The 23861-nt window shown below is 41.7% G+C and overlaps 1 protein-coding gene across 2 annotated transcripts; it reads left to right on the forward strand.

The window, feature by feature from the left end:
- The first annotated feature begins 756 nt into the window (after window positions 1-756).
- Window positions 757-22661, forward strand: LOC307156363 (3'-5' exoribonuclease HELZ2). Of its 2 annotated transcripts, XM_079867665.1 has the most exons (14): window positions 757-879; window positions 3122-3792; window positions 5025-8117; window positions 8203-8294; window positions 9982-10113; window positions 11100-11270; window positions 11601-11745; window positions 12981-13079; window positions 13896-14088; window positions 19033-19167; window positions 19245-19457; window positions 21193-21346; window positions 21683-21853; window positions 22372-22661. In XM_079867665.1, the coding sequence occupies exons 2-14, from the start codon at window positions 3134-3136 to the stop codon at window positions 22512-22514; spliced, it is 5400 nt and encodes a 1799-aa protein (XP_079723791.1). In that variant the 5' UTR covers window positions 757-879; window positions 3122-3133; the 3' UTR covers window positions 22515-22661. The 2 variants fall into 2 exon arrangements, with proteins under 2 accessions (XP_079723791.1, XP_079723792.1); XM_079867666.1 differs by lacking the exon at window positions 3122-3792 and having other exon boundaries at window positions 763-879.
- The last annotated feature ends 1200 nt before the right edge of the window (window positions 22662-23861 follow it).

Consider the following 23861-nt stretch of genomic DNA (forward strand, 5'->3'; position numbering starts at 1 on the left):
TCTTGAAACGGGACCAGCGTTTCAAGGAAACTGGAACTGAACTGAATATTACACAACACCTGAGGCACCAGATCATTTGCATTTAAAGGGTCACACACAAAAACGGCGTGTTTTGTTCACCCCCAAAAAGTGGCAATTTTAACATGCTGTAAAAAAATGATTTGTTGGGTATTTTGAGCTAAAACTTCACACTACGGGGACATCAGAGACTTATTTTACATCTTGTAAACATCTTCAAAACTGAGCAAAATGGAGCGAGCTTTAGTGAATATTTAATGACTAATTTCTCGCTAGAAATGACATCAAAGGTGGAAAACAAAAATGTACATTTACACAAACTAGCGATCAGCCGCAACTTTCAGTCGCCATCTTTATTTTTGTAGCTCAACTGTCACAGAATGGAAAGCACAGGATTGTGGGATATCAAAGACAGCGAAGGATACATCTATGCGGCCTTCAATAATCAATCAGACGATCAAGTATCTGCAGGAAAAAGGAAGTGAAACTAACACTGCATTCCTTCCGACCTAGGAGTGCAGCATTTTCCAGTTTTCTGACTCAGCCTTTATGTAGCCTTTATGGTTATCTATCTAGTAGGAATCCTTTCATCTCGGATGATGACGCTTCAACTGGCACACGACTGACATGTTTGGCACACCTTTAAACAGTTAAACATGCACCCACATTCAAAACGCTAGTGGCTGTTGATATGACAACGCCATTATGAGAGGAACAACAACCTCCCCTTTGTTGAGCAGGTACAAGTAGAGTAAGGCAGTGCGCAATGCTCGATCACACAAACACAGCATCATTCTCTGGCACTCCCTTAGGATTTATACACTCACAGGAGGCCTCTGGCTTCCTCTCGGTTCCGAAAAGGTAAGTTTATTAAGATTTAGTCATTTAATAGCACAGATTTGTCATTTTACTTAACATTTGAGCACTTATTGCCCAATCAAACACTCATATAAAGCTTTCCTTTTTAGGTCATTCTTATAATTGATACTTGTTCAGAGTGACCCTAACTATTACTGTATTAAGTAATTTTACTGTTTACTTTTTGAGAAAATTAAGCCTATAAAGGAAAATGTTTTATGGGTGTTTGAAAATGGTATATGGTGTAAGTGCTAATGCACTTTGATGTTTGTCTTTACAAATGTCATACCTTTACAACCGGGGGAGTACCCCATCCCCGCTGATAAAAAGTAACTCAGTGACTTTTACTCTTGAGTACATTTTAAATGAGCTACTTTTTACTTTTACTTGAGTAGATTTTTTGACCGGTAATCTTACTTGTACTTAAGTACAATTTCATTGTAGTAGTACTTGTACTTGAGTAGAATGTTTGGTAATGGTTTAGATTACAGCCCGGAAAATACTGCGTAAGTAAAGCGATTTTACAGTAACTTTCAGTAATTATAGCATGTAAGTATAAGGGAACAGTATGTAAAGTTTGGGGGAATAAAGGGGTAACAACTAGGAGAATTAACCAATTATTTATACTGTAAGTATTATAGAACTAAGACTTATTCTACTATTATGATACAACAATCTTACATTTGGGAGCCATTATCAAGAACACTGCATTCCTTATACCAATATATAGACTTTTTAAAAATTACAACATAGCTATGCATTTATACAGCAATCTTTTAGACAAAAGTGCACTGAAAACTAAAACTATTGCAATTAAATACTCTGTTTCATGTAGTTACAGGGTAAGTAGGCTACAATAAAAATACACCATCTAATATCACTGACTCGCAAACCTTTATTTGAAAAACAACTTAATTCAAAACAAACACTTTTTAAACTGCTTTTTTTAATCAACAATTCATTTCAAATGCTTAAGTCTTGACAGAAAGTAGCACGTTTTGTCCCCCTTTTTTTTCCTCTTGCTCGGCTTCTTCCTCGTTCCTCTTCTTTTTTTTAAATTTCTTTCCACTGATGAATCTTAAGAGGAAATCATGTCTGTATTATTAAAAGAAAATGCAGTACACCCAGAAATATGTCCTCACCATTTCCTCATCTTTTTTCTTTATGACTTTAGACTTTAGACTATCTCTTCAGACCAACTGTGCCTGTGTCGTGCACGAGAGGGTTGAGTTCACACTCTTGTCCTGAACGTGAAGCGTGAAGCGAGAACGAGAAACTCACGCAGTTGTAAATATTGCTTACAACAAAATACAAACGAATGGATAACAGATAATAACAATGAGAAACAAACAAGACAGGAGGAGAGAGACACCACTTCTCGCGCGAGTTTCACAGCGTGTTTGCGTCAAGCTTCACATTGTGCTTCAAGACATGCTTACATTCCCGCGCTGGTGACAGTTTGACTTTGTTGGAAGCGAAAAGTTGAGTAAATTATGAGAATATTTCTGGGTGTACTGTGTTTTCTTTTAATACATAATATAGAATAGCAAAAGACATAGAATTACAAAGAAGTATTACTTCTTTAAGATTCATCAATGGGAAGATTGAAAAGTAGAAGAGGAAGAAGCCAAGCAAGGAAAAATAAACAAAGGGCTAAACATGCTTCTCTCTGTATTTGAAATAAAAAGTTCATTTAAAAAAAAAAAAGTTTTTTAAGTCTGTTTTGAAATAAGTTGTTTTTCAAATAAAGGTTTCCGAGTCATGACATTAGATTGTGTGTAGGCTATGTACTTTTAATGTACTTACCCTGTAACCACATGGAACAAGTGGGTAACAAGCACCACTTTAAGTTACAGCCCGCAATGTTACCCTGTAACAGTGTCCCAGTGTCTGGTTTGTGTTCCCTGAGTGACCACTAGACGTCCTCTTCCCCCACGGTGTCTTTCACTCATAACTACATTTCCCATCATCCTGTTCTGTCACTCATTGATCATTGCACTCAGCTGTTTCCCGTCACCTTGTTAATATCTGTGTGTATACCCTGTCTGTTTAGTCATTATCATGGAGTCCTTATTTAACGTCACACCACTTCTGGTAGTCTGTTTTTCCTGTTTCTTGTTTGTTCTTGTTTTTCGGATTGATTTACTGGATTTTGACCCATTGCCTGGATTGGATTGTGAGTACGGATTACCCTAAATAAATACTGCTTTTGGATCTTACCGGTTCCCGTGTGTGTTCATGACAGAAGGACTCCATCATGCATAGATCCAGCGGTATGGGTTTTCGTGGCTCTTCCTCAACTACTGAGAGGGAGAGGATGCAGCAGAGGGGGAGTTCACAAGCTGGAGAGGTTCCGCCTCGTATGAACATCTTTCAGTGTTTTGATTTGTGTGCTCGTATCACTGAGGAGAGTGCTGTGCTTCCGGTGGATTCCGGGGAGAGAGCAGCATCCACTCGCTCTCGAACACGGCGGAGGAGGAGGAAGACTTCCTGCCTTCCTAATGATCCGGAGACCGTCCCGGAGCAGATCGCTGTCGTCCCGGAGGCCGTGCCCGTGCAGCCCACTATCGTCCAACAGGCCATCCCCGAACAGCCCGCTGTTGTCCCGGAGGTCGTCCCCGAGCAGCCCACCATCAGTCCTGCCACGGCCAAGAGGGCTGTCTTCCTTTTTTATGCATTGGCTGTACTGCATGCATGGAGGAAGCACATGAGTTCTGCCGATCCCGAGAGTGTTCACGTCACGTCTGCCGATCCAGAGACTGTTCCTGTGCCGGAGGCTGTACCCGTCAGCCCTGCCACGGCCAAGAGGGCTGTCTTCACCTTTTATATGGTTGCTGTCCTGCGTGCCTGGGCTGCACACACCACCAAGATGGCAGCCTCCAGTCCACATCCTCCAGTCCACATGTCCACAAAAAGGTATGCAGTTTATGTTCTCATTAAATTGGATGTTTCTGAATGGTTAATGGATACATTAATGTAATTGTTGTGATTCAACTCATCGATTAGCATGTCCTGTCATGTTAATCTAAAAATCTTTCAGAAACAACTTTTGTGCAAATCCAGCGTTGAACTGAGCCTCGTTTGTGAAGCAGTCATGGCGGAAAATGATTTGTGCAAAATAATACTTTAAAGGGCCCTATTTTAATGATCTGAAACGCAAGTATCAAACGCGAAACGCAAGTAACTTTGTGGGCGGATCTCGGGCGCTGTTGCTCTTATATCTAAAATGGGTTGGTCTGAAGTCGCTTCATTACTCATAGGTGTGGTTTGGGCGTAATGTGAAATAAACCATAAAACCAATTAGAGCATCATCTCACATTCCCTTTAAAAGAGATACACAGAGAAGCAAAGTGAACATACATACACAGAGAAGCAAAGTGTATGCGCGTTGTGCACACGCTACATTATGGCCAAGCATGCGGCCTTAAAATAGCATCTGAAAGCGCCACTGACTTTAGACTAGGTTTTTCCTGGTCTGTGGTGGAATTGTTTTCTGGAACTGCAAAACAGCACCAGGGAACATTTGCGCCGGAATGCGCCTCTTTTCGCTGAACCGCCCCCGGGAGCGCAAGTTCATTCCCTAATTGACCGACTTGCGTCTGTGGAGGGAAAAGTCCGCTTTGCGTCGGGTGCAAAATAGGAATGAAACATGCGTCGGTGTACAATGTCAATTGCGCTGGGTGCAAGATAGGGTCCAATGACTTTATTCTGCACATTTTCTTCATAAATGCAATTCATCCACTGTGTGGCTCAGATGCCGGGAGTCTGTGGAGACGCTTATGCTTGTTGGTAGATCCATTGACAGAACATTTGTAATGTTTATGTGGCGCAGCAGACATGCTAATCTAGCATCTATGCTAATTTTGCAGATCATCAACAGTCATGGGCGGGGCTTGCTCCTACTCTATAGCTTGTTTGGAGAGACTGTTTATGATTTATGTGGATTATAAAAAAATAGTGTGTGGATTTGTACCATTATAGTCTGGTTGTTTACACACATTGTGGATATTTGTGTTCAAACACCTTATAAAAGTGAATTTTGTATAATAGTCCCCTTTAACATATTTTTTTTTCCTTCCTATTTGCTGTGTACATGTATGTCTCCTTGTCCTTAAGTGCCTAATGACTTGATTTGTGTTTCCAAACAGGACGGACATGGAGACCTCAGAGAGCGACTCTGCTAGCAGCAGCAACACAGAGGTTAATCACGCCGAGAGCGTTTGCAAAACCCTCTTTGAAATTCTGGAGTCTGAGTCTAAATACGATCTGCAACTCTGCAAGGAAGATATTGAAAAACTTTTGACTACCAATCCAAATGTCTTTAAACACTGTAAACTTGAAATAGAAAGGCATGACCAGGCATTTGCCAGGCCTCTTGATGAACCAATGCTCTCTATCAAAATCTATGGAAAAGAAAATGTTGGCAGATCTTTTCCTGGAGATGAAGTCTGCGTAGAGATCTTGAGCAGAGAAATGTGTCTGCGGGAAGGTGAAGAGATACAAGGCAGGGTCGTTGGATTAATACATAGAGATGAAAACTCATTAATCTTTATCTGTAAGATGGTGGAAGACAATCCTGAATATGTTAGACCCGTTAACAAACGCATGACCATAATACGTACAGTTCAGTTCAAGCAGAGGGACATGGGCAAAATTGAAGTAAGACAATACAAATGCGGACGCTGGGTTAGAAAGGAATTTGTAAACAAAGCTGAGAATCAATTGTTAGTTGTCAAGGTTTTAAAATGGGACAATCTGAAAACATTCCCTCTTGGTGTGGTTACAAAAGTAATTGCAGAGAGTGATGCTTCGCATGAAATGCTAGGCATTGAACTTGGCTCTGAAGACACACCACCACCATTCAAACTACAAGAACCTGAAGATGATAAGGAAAGGGAGGATTTGCGTGACATTCTCACTTTCACCATTGACCCAACTACAGCTGAAGACCTGGATGACGCCATTAGCGTGACTGAGCTTCAACAGGGTGAGTCCTACCAGATTGGTGTTCACATCACAGATGTCGCAAGTTACATTACTAAAGATAGCGAGCACGACAAATTCGCTAGACAGCTTGGCAGAACAATTTACACTTCAGAGAACAAAGACCCTCATGCCTTCATGTTCTCAAGAGATCTGAGCAATGACCACTTGAGTTTGATGCCTGAAAAAGAGCGGAAAGCCATATCCTTGCTGATAGACATTGACAAGAAAACAAGCATAATACTAAAAAGCCGATTTGCTCTAACCCACATTAAGTCTGACAGACGGATGTCGTATGAAGAGGCAGACCAAATTATTCAGAAGTACTGCTACTCGGATGACACAAAGCCTCTGCGGGTCTCACGTGTGGATGATTGTGTGGCCGTTGCTTACCGTTTCTCCGAGGTCCACCGAAAATGCAGACTGGAAAGCGAATGGCCGTATGGGAGGCAGGCAGGGCAAAGTTACTCTCACGCCATGGTGGAGGAACTAATGAATCTCTACAATAGTGTCGCCGCTGAAGAACTCATATCTACAGACATCACAAAAGATCTCACACCACTGAGGTGCCACCGCGAGCCGGACCCAGAACAACTGAAACAGTTTAGAGAGAAATACATTAACCTAATTCCCATGTCACTTCACTTTTCCAATATCTGCGAAGTCAATACTGAAAATAGTGAAGAGGATGTTTGGTCCAATGCAGAATATGACAACATGGAGCATGCAGGCAAATCACTGAACATTTTCACCTCAGTATTTCACAAGATCGAAGCGTTTGCACAGAGAAAAGACTCCTATAATCTGATGCAGTTAATTTTTTCAGATGAAATCCATCCGACATTTATCCCCATGGTGCGGGAGTTTCGTGACATTCAGAAAAAAGCCTTCATATTACGCTCGTGCTCCTCGATAGATTCCAGGTTGGGTCACTATGATTTACAGCTTAACGCATACACCTGGGCGTCATCTCCTATGAGGCGTTATCTGGACCTTATCTTGCAGAGACTTCTGCACACTGTGCTCTCTAAGAAAACCCTTGGGCAAGCTGACTACACGCAAGTTGAAATCAACAGGTTTTGCCAGTCTGCATTGGATGTAGAGGAGAAGGATGCCCAGCTTTTGAGACTAAGAAAGGTTCAGTTTGAACCCAACGATGTGGTGAAGCTCGCAGTAGTGGACCAGATCACTCCGCAGGGGCATGAATTCACAATATCGTTCCCTCTGCATCCTATGTTAGAGGCGATTACTATCATGTACAAGCATCTCAAAGTTGTGGATCAGCCAAGATACAATGAGGACGAGAACTCCATGACTCTTCACTGGAAGAGGAGAGTGTATTCGTTCAGCAAATCATTCAAGATTTCAGACCCTTCAAAGCCCATGAAGAATGTGACTCCAGTGTCAAGTATACTGTGGAAAAGACTGGTATCTGCCGTAAAACAGCAGGATTGGGTTAAGACTGAGCAATGCCTCCGAGACATGAAAAGAGGGGAGAATGAGAATGAAGAAAATCAAAGGCTGAATAGTAAGGCTTGTTCAATGGCTGAAGAATGCTTCACTACTATACAACACCACTATAAGGAACCAACTATGGAGCTGGAGTTAGGCAAGGTTGTTCAGGTGCAACTTGGGCCCGAACTTAAAGATGGCCTACCAGTTCTTGTAGTTCAACTGCTCAGCATTAATGAATGCTTTGAGATCTGTTTGGAGCACACGAGAAACCCCACTGTGTGCTTCTCAAAAGCAGAATGCAATGCATCTAAGACTTTCTATAAGAGCTACGAGGAGTACCAGAACATCTGGAGTCGACTATGTCAGATAGACACTGCTTACAATGCTTTGGAAGAAAATAATAATGTCATCTTAGAGGATGTGTCGATAAAATGGAGCGGGGATGAAACAAATCTCCAAGGGTTTTTTTATATAACCAAGACTCAAAAGAAGGATTGGTCTCTGGAGTTTGACCTTAGGAACTGCTTCTTGTGCATCAGACTAAGACATCAGAAACCAGAGAACAATGAGAATGATGCAAAACATTTGCATGGTTCTGCAGTTTCAGATCTGCAGGGTTCACTACCTTTCACATGGGTTGCACACGCAGTAACCAGCAAACCAAAGAAAAAGAAGGAGACAGACAATGAAGACCGGATTCAGTTTCAGATCACACAAAGATCTATGAGTTACATCCCACCTGAGGTTAATGCAGAGGGAACCAAATTCACCATTGAGGTCATTCCCAAAAAAATTCCATATGTGTGAGGGATCATTCATCCAGCTGTTATATTACAGATTTATTCACAAATATATACATAGTTTGTAACTAATGCAATATTTTTGCAGGCTCAGGGAACAAGCGATTGCAAACCTTAAACGGGCTAATAACCTGGTGAAAAATGTCGCCACTAGACAACAACTTGAAGCACTGAATGATGGTGAGTGAAGCAAAATGGCAACTTTATTCAAAGCAGATGGGCAAATGGTTTAATGCAAATTATATCCATTTGTGTAGTACAATGGTCTCAAGTGATTAGCCTTGAATTGAAATTCAAAAATAAATAGTCAGACAATTAACTCACATTAACACATGACTCCTTGCAGCCAAACAAATGCATGCCTGAGGAAAACAGTTTATATAGAATTCTTTTGCAGGATTAATAAAAGGTTCTAGCTAGTAAAAAGTTGCTGGGTCTTAAGTCACTGTTATAGTCGTGTGTTCTAATGCTGAATGAAATTAGGTAAGAGCACATTTTACTGTAGGCCTACACTATGAAGTACCAGTGTCCAAAGTCTGGCGTCTGGTGATGAATTTCAAACATGTCTATTAAAATATATTATACGCATAATTTATAAATCATTCACTTTTTTACGATCAATGCAAGGCCACAGCACTAGATTTTAGGCCTGTGGCTCCAGTGTCCACAAGTTGTGTGCATCCATCCATCCAGCATTTAAATAAATCATGCAACGTGAAAGTGATTTACTGAGGTTTACCGCTCAAAAATGTTTGCTGCGATAGTTGTAATTAGAAGTCATTATCCGAACGTATCATTTGTCAAGACATGTTATTTTGAATTTGCACTGTTCTTGGTAGATTGTGCTGGTCATTATGGAAATGATCTGCGTTCTTTAATTTGCGTAGATCATCCGCAGAATATTCCACTCCCATCAGGGCTTTTATGGGATTGCACTCTCACTCTCAATTTGCCCTGTTTAGTACATTTGGCTCTGTCTTTTTCATTTTGGTTAATTTATGATTATGCTTTTGTTTTTGTTTTAATGTTAGATTGTGCTAGTTCTCAATGATGCTACATCACTAATTTTAATACTACAAATGAATTAGTATATGTAAAAATACATATACTTTAAAAGTATTGTTCATGTGTTGTTGGGCTGAGTTCATGTCCACTGTTGTGTAATGGTAATGTATACACAACCTTCTTTCAGTGTTTTACCGATACATTAAATAAGCAGCACTCCTATGATGCTTCCATAGATTAGACTACCCTAGAATCTCAAGCACTTTTCCAACTAATCCTAAACTAACTCTCTTTACTAAATAGTAAGACATTGCCCTGTTTGTTCTTTCTCTGGCTCATGTCTTGAATGCATTGTTAGTGGTGTCCGAAACCGTAGTGCATGTTATTAAGTACACTCATTCATTCCCATAATGCACCGCAATAACGAGTGTACAACCGATACGCTCAACAGCTAGAGAATACCCTTGACTAATATTTGAACCCAATCTCATATTTTTTTCCTTCACCATGTTCCTTTAGGGAAACGAATTCTTGAGATTTGTTTTGTAGACAAATATAAATGCCATTGCAATATTCTGCCTACATGTCAATTTCTTATACAAAAACTACAATTAAAACAAATAAATACATAAAAAATGGATGAGTTTGACAAGAAGAAAAAGCATACAATACATGCACTTGGTGCTTTTGAGACTTTCTATCTGTCCTGAGCCAGGATGTTGTAAATTCATTCTGATGCCAGATGTTGAAGACTTTCTGTACATTTGTAATGGGGACACCTTGAATAAAATATTTCCATGCCTTGTCTATGAATATCTCATGTATGTGTTAACGTGGTCAAAACCTTCTTGTGTTGAATTAGATGCTGATGTAGAAAATTTCAACTTGAACAATGTGGACGAGAGCCTGAACCTGCCACTTCTGAATGAGAGCCAGCAGAAAGCTGTTGAGGAAGCTATGAAGAAACCTTTTACTGTGATTCAAGGCCCACCAGGTATTAAAATACTGTACAATGTGCGTCCTCCAGTATTTCTGTCGTATGTTTAAAACTAGTGATGCCTATGAATCATTAACAATTTAATCTAAACGATTCATTCTTTTGAGTCGATTATTTTCGCCAAAGGGGTTTGCAGTTCACTGAATCATTTGGAAGTTGTTAGGGTTTCTCAGTCAGTATCAGTAATCAATACAGTGCTGAATAAAGTGGATATGTATCTACAATCACTTGAAGTAAAAATATGCTTTTATTTGAGAAACGTCAACTGCTGTGTCATGTGAATAAGGTGCATTCACACTTAAAGTGTTTTTGTGTGTGCTTCCTAAAAAAAGTGCAGTCTAAATGGATGTTTTTGACAACTGAGCCCCGTTCACTATTTTTACCCTTCAAACAGGAGCGCTGCATTTTATAATGCCGAGTGAAGTTGAAAAGAACTTCAATTGTTAAAAACGTGTATCGAAGCACATTGGAATTGGCCAACATGAATGCTGCATGTACTCAAGAAAATTAAAGATGCTTATCTCAGGTGTAAATTCAACAATTTGGTGCTTATTTATTAAAACAATATTACAGGGCACATTTCTTTAGTTTGTTGGGGGAAAAAAATTCAGCATTAAGGAATCCTGGATTCTATCTTGTCACAAGTTTTCTGAATCGATATTTGATTTCACCATTGCAGACTCATTTTGTTCCTGAGTGATGTGAATTGTGTGCTAACATTATTGCTCATATTTGAGGGTTAGTAATTGTATTTGTCTTAGTGTTTTTATATGGACATGAATGAATGAATGAATGAATGAATGAATGAATGAATGAATGAATGAATGAATGAGTAAATCCAATGTCATGGCAGCATAGTCAAATACAACTCTAAACATTTTATTTCTAATGGAGTTTTTTTCTAATTTGCAGTGTTGACAGAGATGGTGTGTTTTGTTTTGTGTCCTCATGTGCCATACACCATAGCATTTTTTCATCCACAGGTACAGGGAAAACAGTGGTTGGTATTCACATTGTTTACCAGTTTTTCATGAAGAACAAAGACTTTCTGGCCACTTCTGAATCTTCCGAATCAAACCCTGATCATAAACCCCCAAAAAAGCCTGCCATCCTGTACTGTGGACCTTCGAACAAGTCTGTGGACATTGTTGCAGGTGAATTGTGTATAGTGTTTTTTTTATTATTTTTTATAGATAGCAGACCCTAGCAGTCTGATTATTCATACAAATATAGCTAGGGAGCCAGAAACATACAGTGTGCAAACATATGTAAACATGTGGACAATTGTTGAATGTGTGCTGTATTTACTAAAAACGAAAACTGAGCATGAAAAGAGACAGTTTACTTTTATGAATGGGATTCTGACTCTTTTTAGAATGCAATGCCGAATAAAATCAAACTTGTGAGAAGCATTTGCATTTGCTCTTGCTCTGTTTTACTTGTTAAACAGTTTACTCATATTACCCGTTGATCTTGTGTCCCAGAGCAGTTGCTAAAACTCGGGGGAGTCCTAAAGCCTCTGAGAATCTACTGTGATCAGATGGAAATGCGTGAATTTCCATATCTGGACAGTGACCTGAAGCTTTGCCGCAGATCCCGCCGTGATGAAAAACCAAAGGAGGAGCTCAGGTAAGAGCTTCCTGTAAATGAAGCATAAAAGTTGGACAAAAATGGGAGTGAAAAAGCAAGACAATGGGCCCTATCTTGCACCCAGTGCAATTGACTTTGTATACCGACACATGTATCATTCCTATTTTGCACCCGACGCACAGCGGAGTTTTCCCTCCACAGACGCGCGGCGGTAAATTAGGAAATTAACTTGCGCTCCCGGGGGCGGTTCAGCGCAAAGAGGAGGCATGTTCCGGCGCAAACGTTCCCTGATGCTATTTTGCAGGTTTAGAAAACAATTCCGCCACTGACCAGGAAAAACCTAGTCTAAAGTCAGTGGCGAGTTGCGCATGTTATTCATATGCTATTTTAAGGGCGCATGCTTGGCCATAATCAATGTAGCGTGTGCACAACGCTCATGCACTTTGCTTATCTCATCTACACAGACGCAGCAGTTTTCATGTTTAGAAAACCATACATTATTACAAGGAAAAATATTAACACACGAGGGAAATCATTGTTGTGTCCATGAAGATGTGAAAAAATAGGCATAAATCTAGCTTACACATTTACCCAAATTATTATACGCCTCTTTAACCGAAGCTAATTTGGGTGGGTTTCTCTCATCCCCAATGTCACTTCTCTGTGTTTTACGGCCCCGACGAGAACGTCGGTCTCCTCGGCTGTGAACCGCTGGCAAATCCGCCATGGAACAAGCGCGCCTGCTCTTAAAGGGAATGTGAGATGTCGCTCTGATTGGTTTATTTCATGTTACGCCCAAACCACACCTATGAATAATGAAGCTACTTCAGACCAACCCATTTTAGATTTGCGTCGGGCGCAAGAGTCATTTATCCCGCCGGTATAATAGCAACAGTGCCCACAAAGACCCGCCCACAAAGTTACTTGCGTTTCGTGCTTGAAACTTGCGTTTCAGATCGTTAAAATAGGGCCCAATGCCAGCATGTACAGGGTGAAAAGCAACGGTCAAATATCAAATGCTGCACTAAGATCAAGTAACACTAATATGGAGATACAATCACGATCAGATGATGAATGCAAATCATTTGTAACTCTGATGAGAGGAGTCTCAGTTCTATGGAATGGTCTAAATCCTGACTGGAAGTCTGCAGGCAATGATAATAGTAGTATAATATAGTGTTGTCACATGACCTCATTACATCACATGTGTAGGTGGTGCACTTTACAACAGATGGTGTGTGAATAAACCCATTAAACTTCTAATTCTGTTGCAGGGATATTAATCTGATGTGCCTTGTCCGTAAACCTGAAAATCCTTTTTCAGAAAAAATAACAACCATGGAAAGGAACTTAAAAGAGGATGAAATAGATGAGTGAGTAAGACTAAAGTTTACATAAATGCCTGTGTGATGTTGGTAGAGAGTATGCTTTCAGAGGGTGGAAGTGTAGTAGACTGTTCTTGTATTTACTGCCACCATGAGGCCATTTAAAAAAAAAATACTCCAATGAAATAAAAATCTAGTAATATTAATTAATTAAATAATCTGGCAAGTCATGATTACTCAGATGTGAAACAGAGGTAACTAGTAAGATATTTTGTGATGAAAAGCTGTGTCAGGCACAATGTTCAGGGGGAAAAGATACAGTCACAGACATTTCGGTGTTGCTACTGTTTGCAATAAAATATGGTTAGAACACTGTTTTGACAATTTAACATTCAGAACAGAAACTGTTATAATGTGATATGTGGTATTGTGTTTAGTGTTGAGTTATCTTTTCAGAAGCTTCCATTTCTAGAAATGTTTTCTGGCATCTCAACGACGATAAACTTTCATGTTAAGTAAAGGTTTTCTTAACTTTTTGGTGCAGGTTTGTATGGCAAGTGTATGTCAACAATATCTTTATAGTCCAGTGTTTCTCAATCCTTCAGTGCAGAGTTGAGTTGCTGAGTTCAGGCATGAAGCATGCAGATATAATAATAAGCCCAATAAGATAGAATCAGATGTGTCTAATAAGGGAAAATGTGTAGAGAAATTAAGAAACTTTGCTTTGGTAATTTAATGATATTTTTGTGTGTGTGTGTGTGTGTGTGTGTGTGTGTGTGTGTGTGTGTGTGTGTGTGAATTTGGACCAAACAAATCCGTTTGTTGTATACAAATATGTATGACTTACAAAATGCGTCTTTGCAGCTACAAGAAAGTTTTGAAGGAAGCTCATCAGCATGAGATGAGAAAGTGTGATGTAGTTCTGTGCACCTGCGCTTCAGCATTGAAACCCGAGATCCGGGAGGTCATGGATTTCCGGCAGATACTCATTGATGAATGTGCCATGGCAACAGAGCCAGAGGCCTTCATCCCTTTAGTTTCCTACAATCCACAGAAGGTGAGCTCGGGGATGACATCATCATCATCATCATCATCGGTTTCTGTTTTAAACAAAACAAAAGACACAACAGATGCTGGCAGGTGGAGAAGACTTGCGAGCTGCAACATGTTGTCTCCAAGTCTGTCCAAAATTGCCCCGTTCCCTAAAAAAAGTGTTAAAGAATTTTTTTTGCTAAAGATTTCATACCCTAATCCCTATATATTTTTCAAATTATTAAAATTATGCACAATGCATTTTGATTTATAGTTTCCTGTCTGAAATATCATTCACAAATTTTAACATGTCTTTCTTGACTCGGACAAAATTGGATTGTAAATGAAAAATAACTTTTTATTTCTGAGATTCAAAAGTTAAAAATGCATATAATGAGGTTATCTGACAACAATGCAGAATAAATTGTAATATTTATCCGTGCATAATGCTTTTTTACACAATATTTTTAAAATTAGTTGGCAGTAAACATTATATACTAGGGGTGTAACAATATCGTGTCACAAAATATCGCAATACAAAAATGCAACAATATGTTTCGTGGATAGTTCACCCAAAATAAAGATTAATGTGTGAGAAAAAATTCAAGTTTACAGAGTTTTAGTGTCAGTACTACATTGAACTACTGTATATAATTTTGAATATAATGTATAATAATGCAAAATACCTTTTATGAGACAAATTAAATCAAGGACCGTGACGTCGCCCGGTATGGCGCAGCCGGGGCCCCACCCTGGAGCCAGGCCTGGGGTTGGGGCTCGTATGCGAGCGCCTGGTGGCCGGGCCTCGCGCCACGGGGTCCGGCCGGGCTCAGCCCGAAGGAGCGACGTGGGGCCGCCTTCCTGTGGGCTCACCACCTGCAGGAGGGACCGTAAGGGGCCGGTGCTGAGAGGATCGGGCGGCAGTCGAAGGCGGGGGCCTCGACAACCCGATCCCTGGACACAGAAACTAGCTCTAGGGACGTGGAATGTCACCTCGCTGGCGGGGAAGGAGCCTGAGATTGTGCGTGAGGTAGAGAGGTTCCGACTAGAGATAGTCGGGATCACCTCTACGCACGGCTTGGGCTCTGGAACCACACTCCTTGAGAGAGGATGGACTCTTCACCACTCTGGAGTTGCCCACGGTGAGAGGCGGCGGGCTGGTGTGGGTTTGCTTATAGCCCCCAGCTCAGCCGCCATGTGTTGGAGTTTACCCCGGTGAACGAGAGGGTCGTTTCTAGAGTTCTCAACGGGCCTGAAAATTACAACCCGACCCGACCCGGCCCGTGGCTTTTAAAGCCCGGACCCGATGTAACCCGACACATAAACATGAATTATCTGCCCGAACCCGACCCGCGGCCGCGTCAGTTTTTTTTTCTCTCATACACGTATTATCATGACCAGCAGACGGGAATTCAAATCAACCTTTAATGTTCACGCCTTTTAACAATACAAACAATACAAACAACTGAAACAATACACTTTAAATATACAAATAGGCTGTAGTAGCGACGGTGAATTCACCTGCGGCAAGTTTACTTCTCACCAACTCCATCTTCTTCTCCAGGCTAAAGGCGTGCACGCAGCGGCGTCAGGTCTGCCCCCGCCCCTCTCCATGATGCACGTTACACGCAGCAGCCAGACTTTCTTTACGGTGACCAGCAGCGATGATTAATAAATGTTTTTTTTGTTTTTTTTACTGAGCGGAAAAGATTAAGCCCGAGGTCCGACCCGACCCGAGTCATTTGATTATATTTTCGACTCGAACCCGGCCCGAACCCGCGGGTCCCGTCGGGTTTGTCGGGCCGACCCGACCCGACCCGTTGAGAACTCTAGTCGTTTCCCTGCGCCTATGGGTCGGGGATAGGTCTCTCACTGTCGTGTGTGCCTACGGGCCAAACGGCAGTGCAGAGTACCCGGCCTTCTTGGAGTCTCTGGGAGGGGTGCTGGAAAGTGCTCCGACTGGGGACTCCATCGTTCTACTGGGAGACTTCAACGCCCACGTGGGCAACGACAGTGACACCTGGAGGGGCGTGATTGGGAGGAACGGCCCCCCTGATCTGAACCCGAGCGGTGTTCAGTTATTGGACTTCTGTGCTAGTTACAGTTTGTCCATAATGAACACCATGTTCAAGCATAAGGGTGTCCATCAGTGCACGTGGCACCAGGACACCCTAGGCCGTAGGTTGATGATCGACTTTGTGGTCGTTTCATCTGACCTGCGGCCGTATGTCTTGGACACTCGGGTGAAGAGAGGGGCGGAGCTGTCAACTGATCACCACCTGGTGGTGAGTTGGATCCGATGGCGGGGGAGGAGGCTGGACAGACTCGGCAGACCCAAGCGTACTGTGAGGGTCTGCTGGGAACGTTTGGCCAAGTCTCCGGTCAGAGAGATCTTCAACTCCCACCTCCGGCGGAGCTTCGTCCAGATCCCGAGGGAGGCTGGAGATATTGAGTCCGAGTGGACCATGTTCTCCACCTCCATTGTCGAAGCGGCCGCTCGGAGCTGTGGCCGTAAGGTCTCCGGTGCCTGTCGAGGCGGCAATCCCCGAACCCGGTGGTGGACACCGCAAGTAAGGGATGCCGTCAAGCTGAAGAAAGAGTCCTATCGGGCCTGGTTGGCTTGTGGGACTCCTGAGGCAGCTGACGGGTACCAGCAGGCCAAGCGAACTGCAGCCCGGGTGGTTTTGGAGGCAAAAACTCGGGCCTGGGAGGAGTTCGGTGAGGCCATGGAGAAGGACTATCGGCTGGCCTCGAAGAGATTCTGGCAAACCGTCCGGCGCCTCAGAAGGGGGAAGCAGTGCCCTACCAATGCTGTCTACAGTAGAGGTGGGGAGCTGTTGACCTCAACTAGGGATGTCGTTGGACGGTGGAAGGAATACTTCGAGGATCTCCTCAATCCCGCCGTCACGTCTTCCATTGAGGAAGCAGAGGCTGAGGGCTCAGAGGTGGACTCATCCATCACCCAAGCTGAAGTCACCGAGGTAGTCAAGAAACTCCTTGGTGGCAAGGCACCGGGAGTGGATGAGATCCGCCCTGAGTACCTCAAGTCTCTGGATGTTGTGGGGCTGTCATGGCTAACACGCCTCTGCAGCATCGCGTGGCGGTCGGGGACAGTGCCTCTGGGATGGCAGACCGGGGTGGTGGTCCCTCTTTTTAAGAAGGGGGACCGGAGGGTGTGTTCCAACTACAGGGGGATCACACTTCTCAGCCTCCCTGGGAAAGTCTATGCCAGGGTACTGGAGAGGAGAATACGGCCGATAGTAGAACCTCGGATTCAGGAGGAACAGTGTGGTTTTCGTCCAGGCCGTGGAACACTGGACCAGCTCTATACCCTCTACAGGGTGCTGGAGGGTTCATGGGAGTTTGCCCAACCAGTCCACATGTGCTTTGTGGATTTGGAGAAGGCATTCGACTGTGTCCCTCGCGGCAGCCTGTGGAGGGTGCTCCGGGAGTATGGGGTCCGGTGTCCTTTGCTAAGGGCTGTCCGGTCCCTGTACGACCGAAGCAGGAGCTTGGTTAGCATTGCCGGCAGTAAGTCAGACTTGTTCCCGGTGCATGTTGGACTCTGGCAGGGCTGCCCTTTGTCGCCGGTTCTGTTCATAATTTTTATGGACAGAATTTCTAGGCGCAGCCAGGGGCCGGAGGGTGTTGGGTTTGGTGACAACACGATTTCGTCTCTGCTCTTTGCGGATGATGTTGTCGTGTTGGCTTCATCAAGCCAGGACCTTCAGCATGCACGGGGACGGTTTACAGCCGAGTGTGAAGCGGCTGGGATGAGAATCAGCACCTCCAAATCCGAGGCCATGGTCCTCAGTCGGAAAAGGGTGGCTTGCCCACTTCAGGTTGGTGGAGAGTTCCTGCCTCAAGTGGAGGAGTTTAAGTATCTTGGGGTTTTGTTCACGAGTGAGGGAAGGATGGAACGGGAGATTGACAGACGGATCGGTGCAGCTTCTGCAGTAATGCGGTCCCTGTACCGGTCTGTCGTGGTGAAGAAAGAGCTGAGCCGCAAGGCGAAGCTCTCGATTTACCGGTCAATCTACGTTCCTACTCTCACCTATGGTCATGAGCTTTGGGTCATGACCGAAAGGACAAGATCCCGGATACAGGCGGCTGAAAAGAGCTTTCTCCGCAGGGTGGCTGGGCGATCCCTTAGAGATAGGGTGAGAAGCTCGGTCACTCGGGAGGAGCTCAGAGTAGAGCCGCTGCTCCTCCACATCGAGAGGGGTCAGCTGAGGTGGCTCGGGCATCTGTTCCGGATGCCTCCTGGACGCCTTCCCGGGAAGGTGTTCCGGGCGCGTCCCACTGGGAGGAGACCCCGGGGAAGACCGAGGACACGCTGGAGAGACTATGTCTCCCGGCTGGCCTGGGAACGCCTCGGTGTTCCCCCGGAAGAGCTGGAGGAAGTGTCTAGGGAGAGGGGAGTCTGGGCATCTCTGCTTAGACTGCTGCCCCCGCGACCCGGCCCCGGATAAGCGGACGAAGATGACATGACATGTATAATAATGCAATGGGGGAATATTTGTGGGTCCTGATAATGCCAAATGGCTTATGCTATCAGTAAAAAGTGGCCTACATTATTTTAAATGTATCTAGTCAGTGAAAGAGTGCAAGCATATTCGTCTAAAATAATTCTGTAGGCTATTTTCAGCTTCAGAATCATGCATATTTTTATTCTGGCGTCACCATTGTCCTGTGCATTGGGTTAACAGCACCAATCCTATTCATTTACACCCACAATAATATCAAATTTAGCAATTCAATCAACAGTACATTTTTAGTATCGTAATAATATTGTGTTGTGAGTTCAGTATCATGACATGTATGGAATCGTGACATGAGGGTATCGTTACACCTCTATTATATACTATGCACTTTTTAGTTAGGAGTTAGACTTTTTAGTACGTTAGGAGTGGAAGACAATCATATGCATCTTCACATCAAATGAAAATGTCTCTGGTTTCCTTTACAGATTGTTTTGCTGGGTGACCACAAACAGATCCGGCCGATAGTGCAGTGTGCCCTAGTGAAAAAGATGGGCATGCAGCGGTCTCTGTTTGAGCGCTACATGGACCTGGCCATAATGTTGGACACTCAGTACAGAATGGTAAGAAACACTCAACAGAATCTGAACAAAACTTTCTCATTTTGCTTTGATGTTTAACAAATGCACATGCATGTTAGCATGAAGAAATTTGCAGGTTTCCTTCAGAGGAGTTTTATAATGGCAAACTGAAAACAGGAGCTGAACGAGGACCACCCTTCCTTCTTAACAAGAACGGACTGCCAACGCCGATCTTGTTTGGCCACGTCCAAGGAGAAGAAGTCAGTTTAGTGGTATCTACAGAAAAGGGCAACGAGAACTCAATGGCCAACACTGAGGAGGCAGAGCAGGCTGTAAGTCCAATACTTGCCTTCAGTTCACAAGTGCATAAGAAAACCACAGCAATGTCAGAATATTCCAATAGGAATTTCATTAAGCTCCTAGTCGTGTGTTGATTAATGAATCATGAAGAAAGCAAGTTGATATTGATCCTAAGTTAGTCAAAGGCAGGGTAGGCGATTTGTTCCAGAAACATTTTTTGTTATGCTGGTTGAAAGTCATTAAGTGTTTAAGTAAGCAATAGTCGTGCCTAACAACGCCCTTCAGGCGTGAATTATTCATGATACAGCACTAGCCTTGAGTACCTTATTGCTTTTATAAAACGGTTACCGCACAATACAAATATTAAAGCCCCCCAAAAATATGCATCAATGCAACTTTCATGAAGTAAAATCACTAAAAGCCTTCCTTCCGCTTGAACAAATAGTCCCTGAGCGTGAACAGCAACAGAAGTTACATTATTTCGCCTTTAGATGGCGGCAAAAGACTTTATGAGTGAGTCAGTCAGTAAAGAAGACTTTTAAAGGGTAACTAAACCCTAAACCAACTTTTTTTAGTTAATGGTCTGTAAGAATGGGGCTTTATTAATGCTGTTCATTGATTCAAGTAACTTTTTTGACATTTGGGTATGAAGTGTTTTAATTCTACAATATATGGTGTAAAAACGTCTGAGTGCTGCCCTCTTCAGGTTGAACGGGGGCTACTGCAGTTGAATTTTCCTATTAGATGTTTGCGGTGGTACGTAAGCAGGTTCCAGCTCACCACGCCCTCCCTTGGTACGAGCTTCCACGCATAGTATTGCATCAGTTAGGATAGCTTCAAGTTAGCGTAGATTTATCTGTATTTAGTACAGTGGTCAGGATGGTGTGTAGGTTTGCTGGTTGCAACAGCACTGCTGGAGTGGAGCTCAAGTGTGCAACCTGAATTTTACGCGGGATTGCTTCTCCAACGCAATAGAGGTGGAAATAGGCTTCTCCACACAGCTCGCGCTGGAAAGCGACGCAGTGCCAAGCGCTGCTCCTCCTGCATGGACTCCACCACCGCAGCGGCGTCTTGATGTGAGTGATCATATAATCACAATTTATGGTTAGGCTAAAGTTAATCCTCTGGGGTCGACAAACGCACCGGCGCATTCTGCTGGATTTTTTCCACATAGCGGCAAAATATGAATATACCTACAGAGAGCGCGCGCTATTGACATCAACTCGATAAAACTCATCAGATGCATGTACTTTACGTCGTCTTGCGCCGCTGTGAGTCACTCTCCATTTTAGAGTCTGACAGCAGGTCTCAGGTGCACGAAATGAAATGAATCTGCAACAGTCATGTGACTGAAGTAAGAGCTCTGTAAGTTGTTTATGTTCAGCATTACTGTAATGTTATGTGTATTCCCTTTGCCGACTCTGCTCTGGCTGTGTGTGTTCATGTGTTTTGAAGGAGGCGTGGCTTTGGAGACGGGGGTGGGATCTCGTGCTTTTAAAGCTAACTCGCTATTGCTAGCCTCTACAAATATTGCCTACCCTACCTTTAAGTATTGTGAGCATTCCTTGAAAGTGCAAACTCAGTGAGTGAAAATATGAAATAAGAAAAACATTATTATATTATTATTCTGAGCAGAATCACTTCAACACACCTCATACCATAAGCAGGAACTTCTTAGGAGAACTTGAAGGCAGCATCATTTCTGTAACGATAAATCACATCATTCTCATAATATTCTCTTGCATGTGATTTATTTGTTTTTTCCAGGTTAATGTGGCACATCTGTTGATTAAATCAGGCGTACAACCTCAGAATATTGCAATTCTGACCCCTTACAACGCACAGATGTCAGAGATCAAGAAGACAATGCAGGAGAGAGATATTAAAAATGTCACCGTTTGCACAATTATGAAAAGCCAAGGTGTGTTATTCTGATTGCATCAATCTAGAGTTTTAAATTCAATTCTGCATGAATTTATGCTCAGTCTCTTCACTGATTTGAATCTTATCGTAAAACATTTTTCATCGATAGCTTTGATTTTATTATCTTATCATGCATGTTTATTTTGGTTTTAATTGTTTTCCGTTTCTCTGTGTAAGCGCCTTTTGTAAAGCTCGCTTTAAAGGCACTATATAAAATAAAGTTATTATTATTATTATTCAGGGGGATAATGTGGAACATGTGGGTTCAAGACTCGTTGTTTTTCCCCTTTGGCATTAAAAGTGTAACCCTTTAAGTGTAAATCGCTGTGTGCAGGAAGCGAGTGGCCGTATGTGATCATCTCCACTGTTCGTTCCTGCTCCGCGTCTGACATAGAAAGCTACACACCAAGTAATGCCTGGCTTGGAAAAAGACTCGGATTCATCACTGATCCAAATCAGGTCAATGTTGCCATAACTCGTGCACAGGATGGACTGTGCATTCTGGGTAAGCAGTGAAGAATGCTCATGAAGTGATGACAAGTTTTGTTTTAAAAAAATGTTGGTTACTCTTGATTTTAAGGTGTTACATCAGTGTAATTATACACTACCGGTCAAAAGTTTAAGATTTTTAATGTTTTTAAAAAATGTTTTTTTTTCATATTATTATTTTTTGATAATAATAATGAATGTTTTTTGAGCACCAAATCATCATATTATAATGGTTTCTGAAGGATCATGTGACTGAAGACTGGAGAAATGATGCTGGAAATTCAGCTTTGATCACAGGAATAAATTACATTTTAAAATATAATAAAATAGAAAATAGTTAGGCTATTTTAAATTGTCATACTATTTAACATTAGTTTTTTTTTTTTTTTTAATCAAATAAATGCAGTCTTGGTGAGCAGAAGAGACTTGTTTTAAAAATATTAAAAATCTTACAGATCCAAAACTTTTGATTAGTTGTGTATATTGTAAGTACTACTAATAATAGTAATATTCCCATTTTTTGTTATCTCTTAGGTAATAGTGAGCTGTTGAGATGCTGTACACTTTGGGACAGGCTCCTGGATCACTATTACAGGAAAAGCTGTGTGGTGAATCCAGCTAGTGACATTCAGGTCAAAGCGCCGCCGAAAAGAAGACGGAAACAGAAAAAGCTCTGAGTGTCACGGGAGTGGTGAAGGTCCTTAGAGGACAAAAATGGCAAAAAACTGTCATAAAAATTTGGTCTCATTTTAAAGAAGACCCTTGGCCGAAGTAAAAAACAAAAGTGAAAATATATATATATTTTTTTACATCATTTTACATTTAAAAAAAAAAAAAAAAAATATATATATATATATATATATATATATATATATATTAAAATATGTTAACTTAAAACTGCTAGAAAATCAAAGTAATATATCTAAACAAGCTGTGTTCCAAGTTTGAGCTTGATGTCTCAAAATAATTTTCCCCATCATCTCATTTTACACCATCTGGTAAAAAATAGTAAAAATGTAAATTTTTGAAGCCTTGCCAACAGAATGAAAGCCTATTAACACAGATTGCATAATTTTATAGTTAAATGGCGGTATTAAAACGGTATTAAAAATTGGGGCACATTTTTGTCCTTAAGGTCTTGAGTGGAACTATTTTGTGTACCCAGTGCAACATAGATTTATTAAAGGAAAAGGGGTGAAATAAAAATACACGTTTGTCTCAAAATGTATGCAGTTGGCATAAACACAGGCAAAAAAACTATAACCTAAACTGAAAAAGATGAACATTTCCATACAGACGCACAAGGGTTAAAGAATGATTCCTGAGTATTGGGGAATTAAAATATAGAACGAAGAGAAATAAGCCTTGTGTTGACCTCGTACATATTACCCACTGACTTTTACATTCTTACAACTTAAATTCAAATGTAGGAAATTGCATCAGCTGACCATAAATACGTAAAATAATAAAATATTAATTACGGATTTGGAGGGATCTGTGGAATATAATTGCTGTGAAATCCATAAGGTTAAATTTGAATAGAATTAGATCAACCTCAAAATCCTCGTCAGGTTAATAATTTAGCATAACTACAGAAAAACTACAGTGCATTTTATATTATTATTTTTTACATTTTATAAAAAATAAAATAAAAAAAAATGTTAAGTAGAACAGCTATTTTTGATTTCATATTTTAATTTTAAATTATGTGGGCCATCAGTTTCCCCTTGTGGACAATATGAAATAGTTCCTTAAAGGGACAGTTCACCCAAAAATGAAATTTCTTTTATGATTCACTCGCCTTCATGTTGTTCCAAAACTTCTATGTATGACTTAATAAACTTTCATGTAAAATGTAATTTTTTCTTGAATTTTTCCTTTCTTTCTTTGCCAACAGGCTTACCGTACGAGTACACAGTGATAATAGCTAGATAAAAGCCATTGAAAAGGATCATATTTCTGTTTGTAGAGTTTCCCTAGAAATCAGTGGGAGTGTCACTATTCTTTATCACAGGGGTTTGCTG

Source organism: Squalius cephalus (assembly GCF_949319135.1).
Source record: "Squalius cephalus genome assembly, chromosome: 3".
NCBI classification, from domain to species: Eukaryota; Metazoa; Chordata; class Actinopteri; order Cypriniformes; family Leuciscidae; genus Squalius; species Squalius cephalus.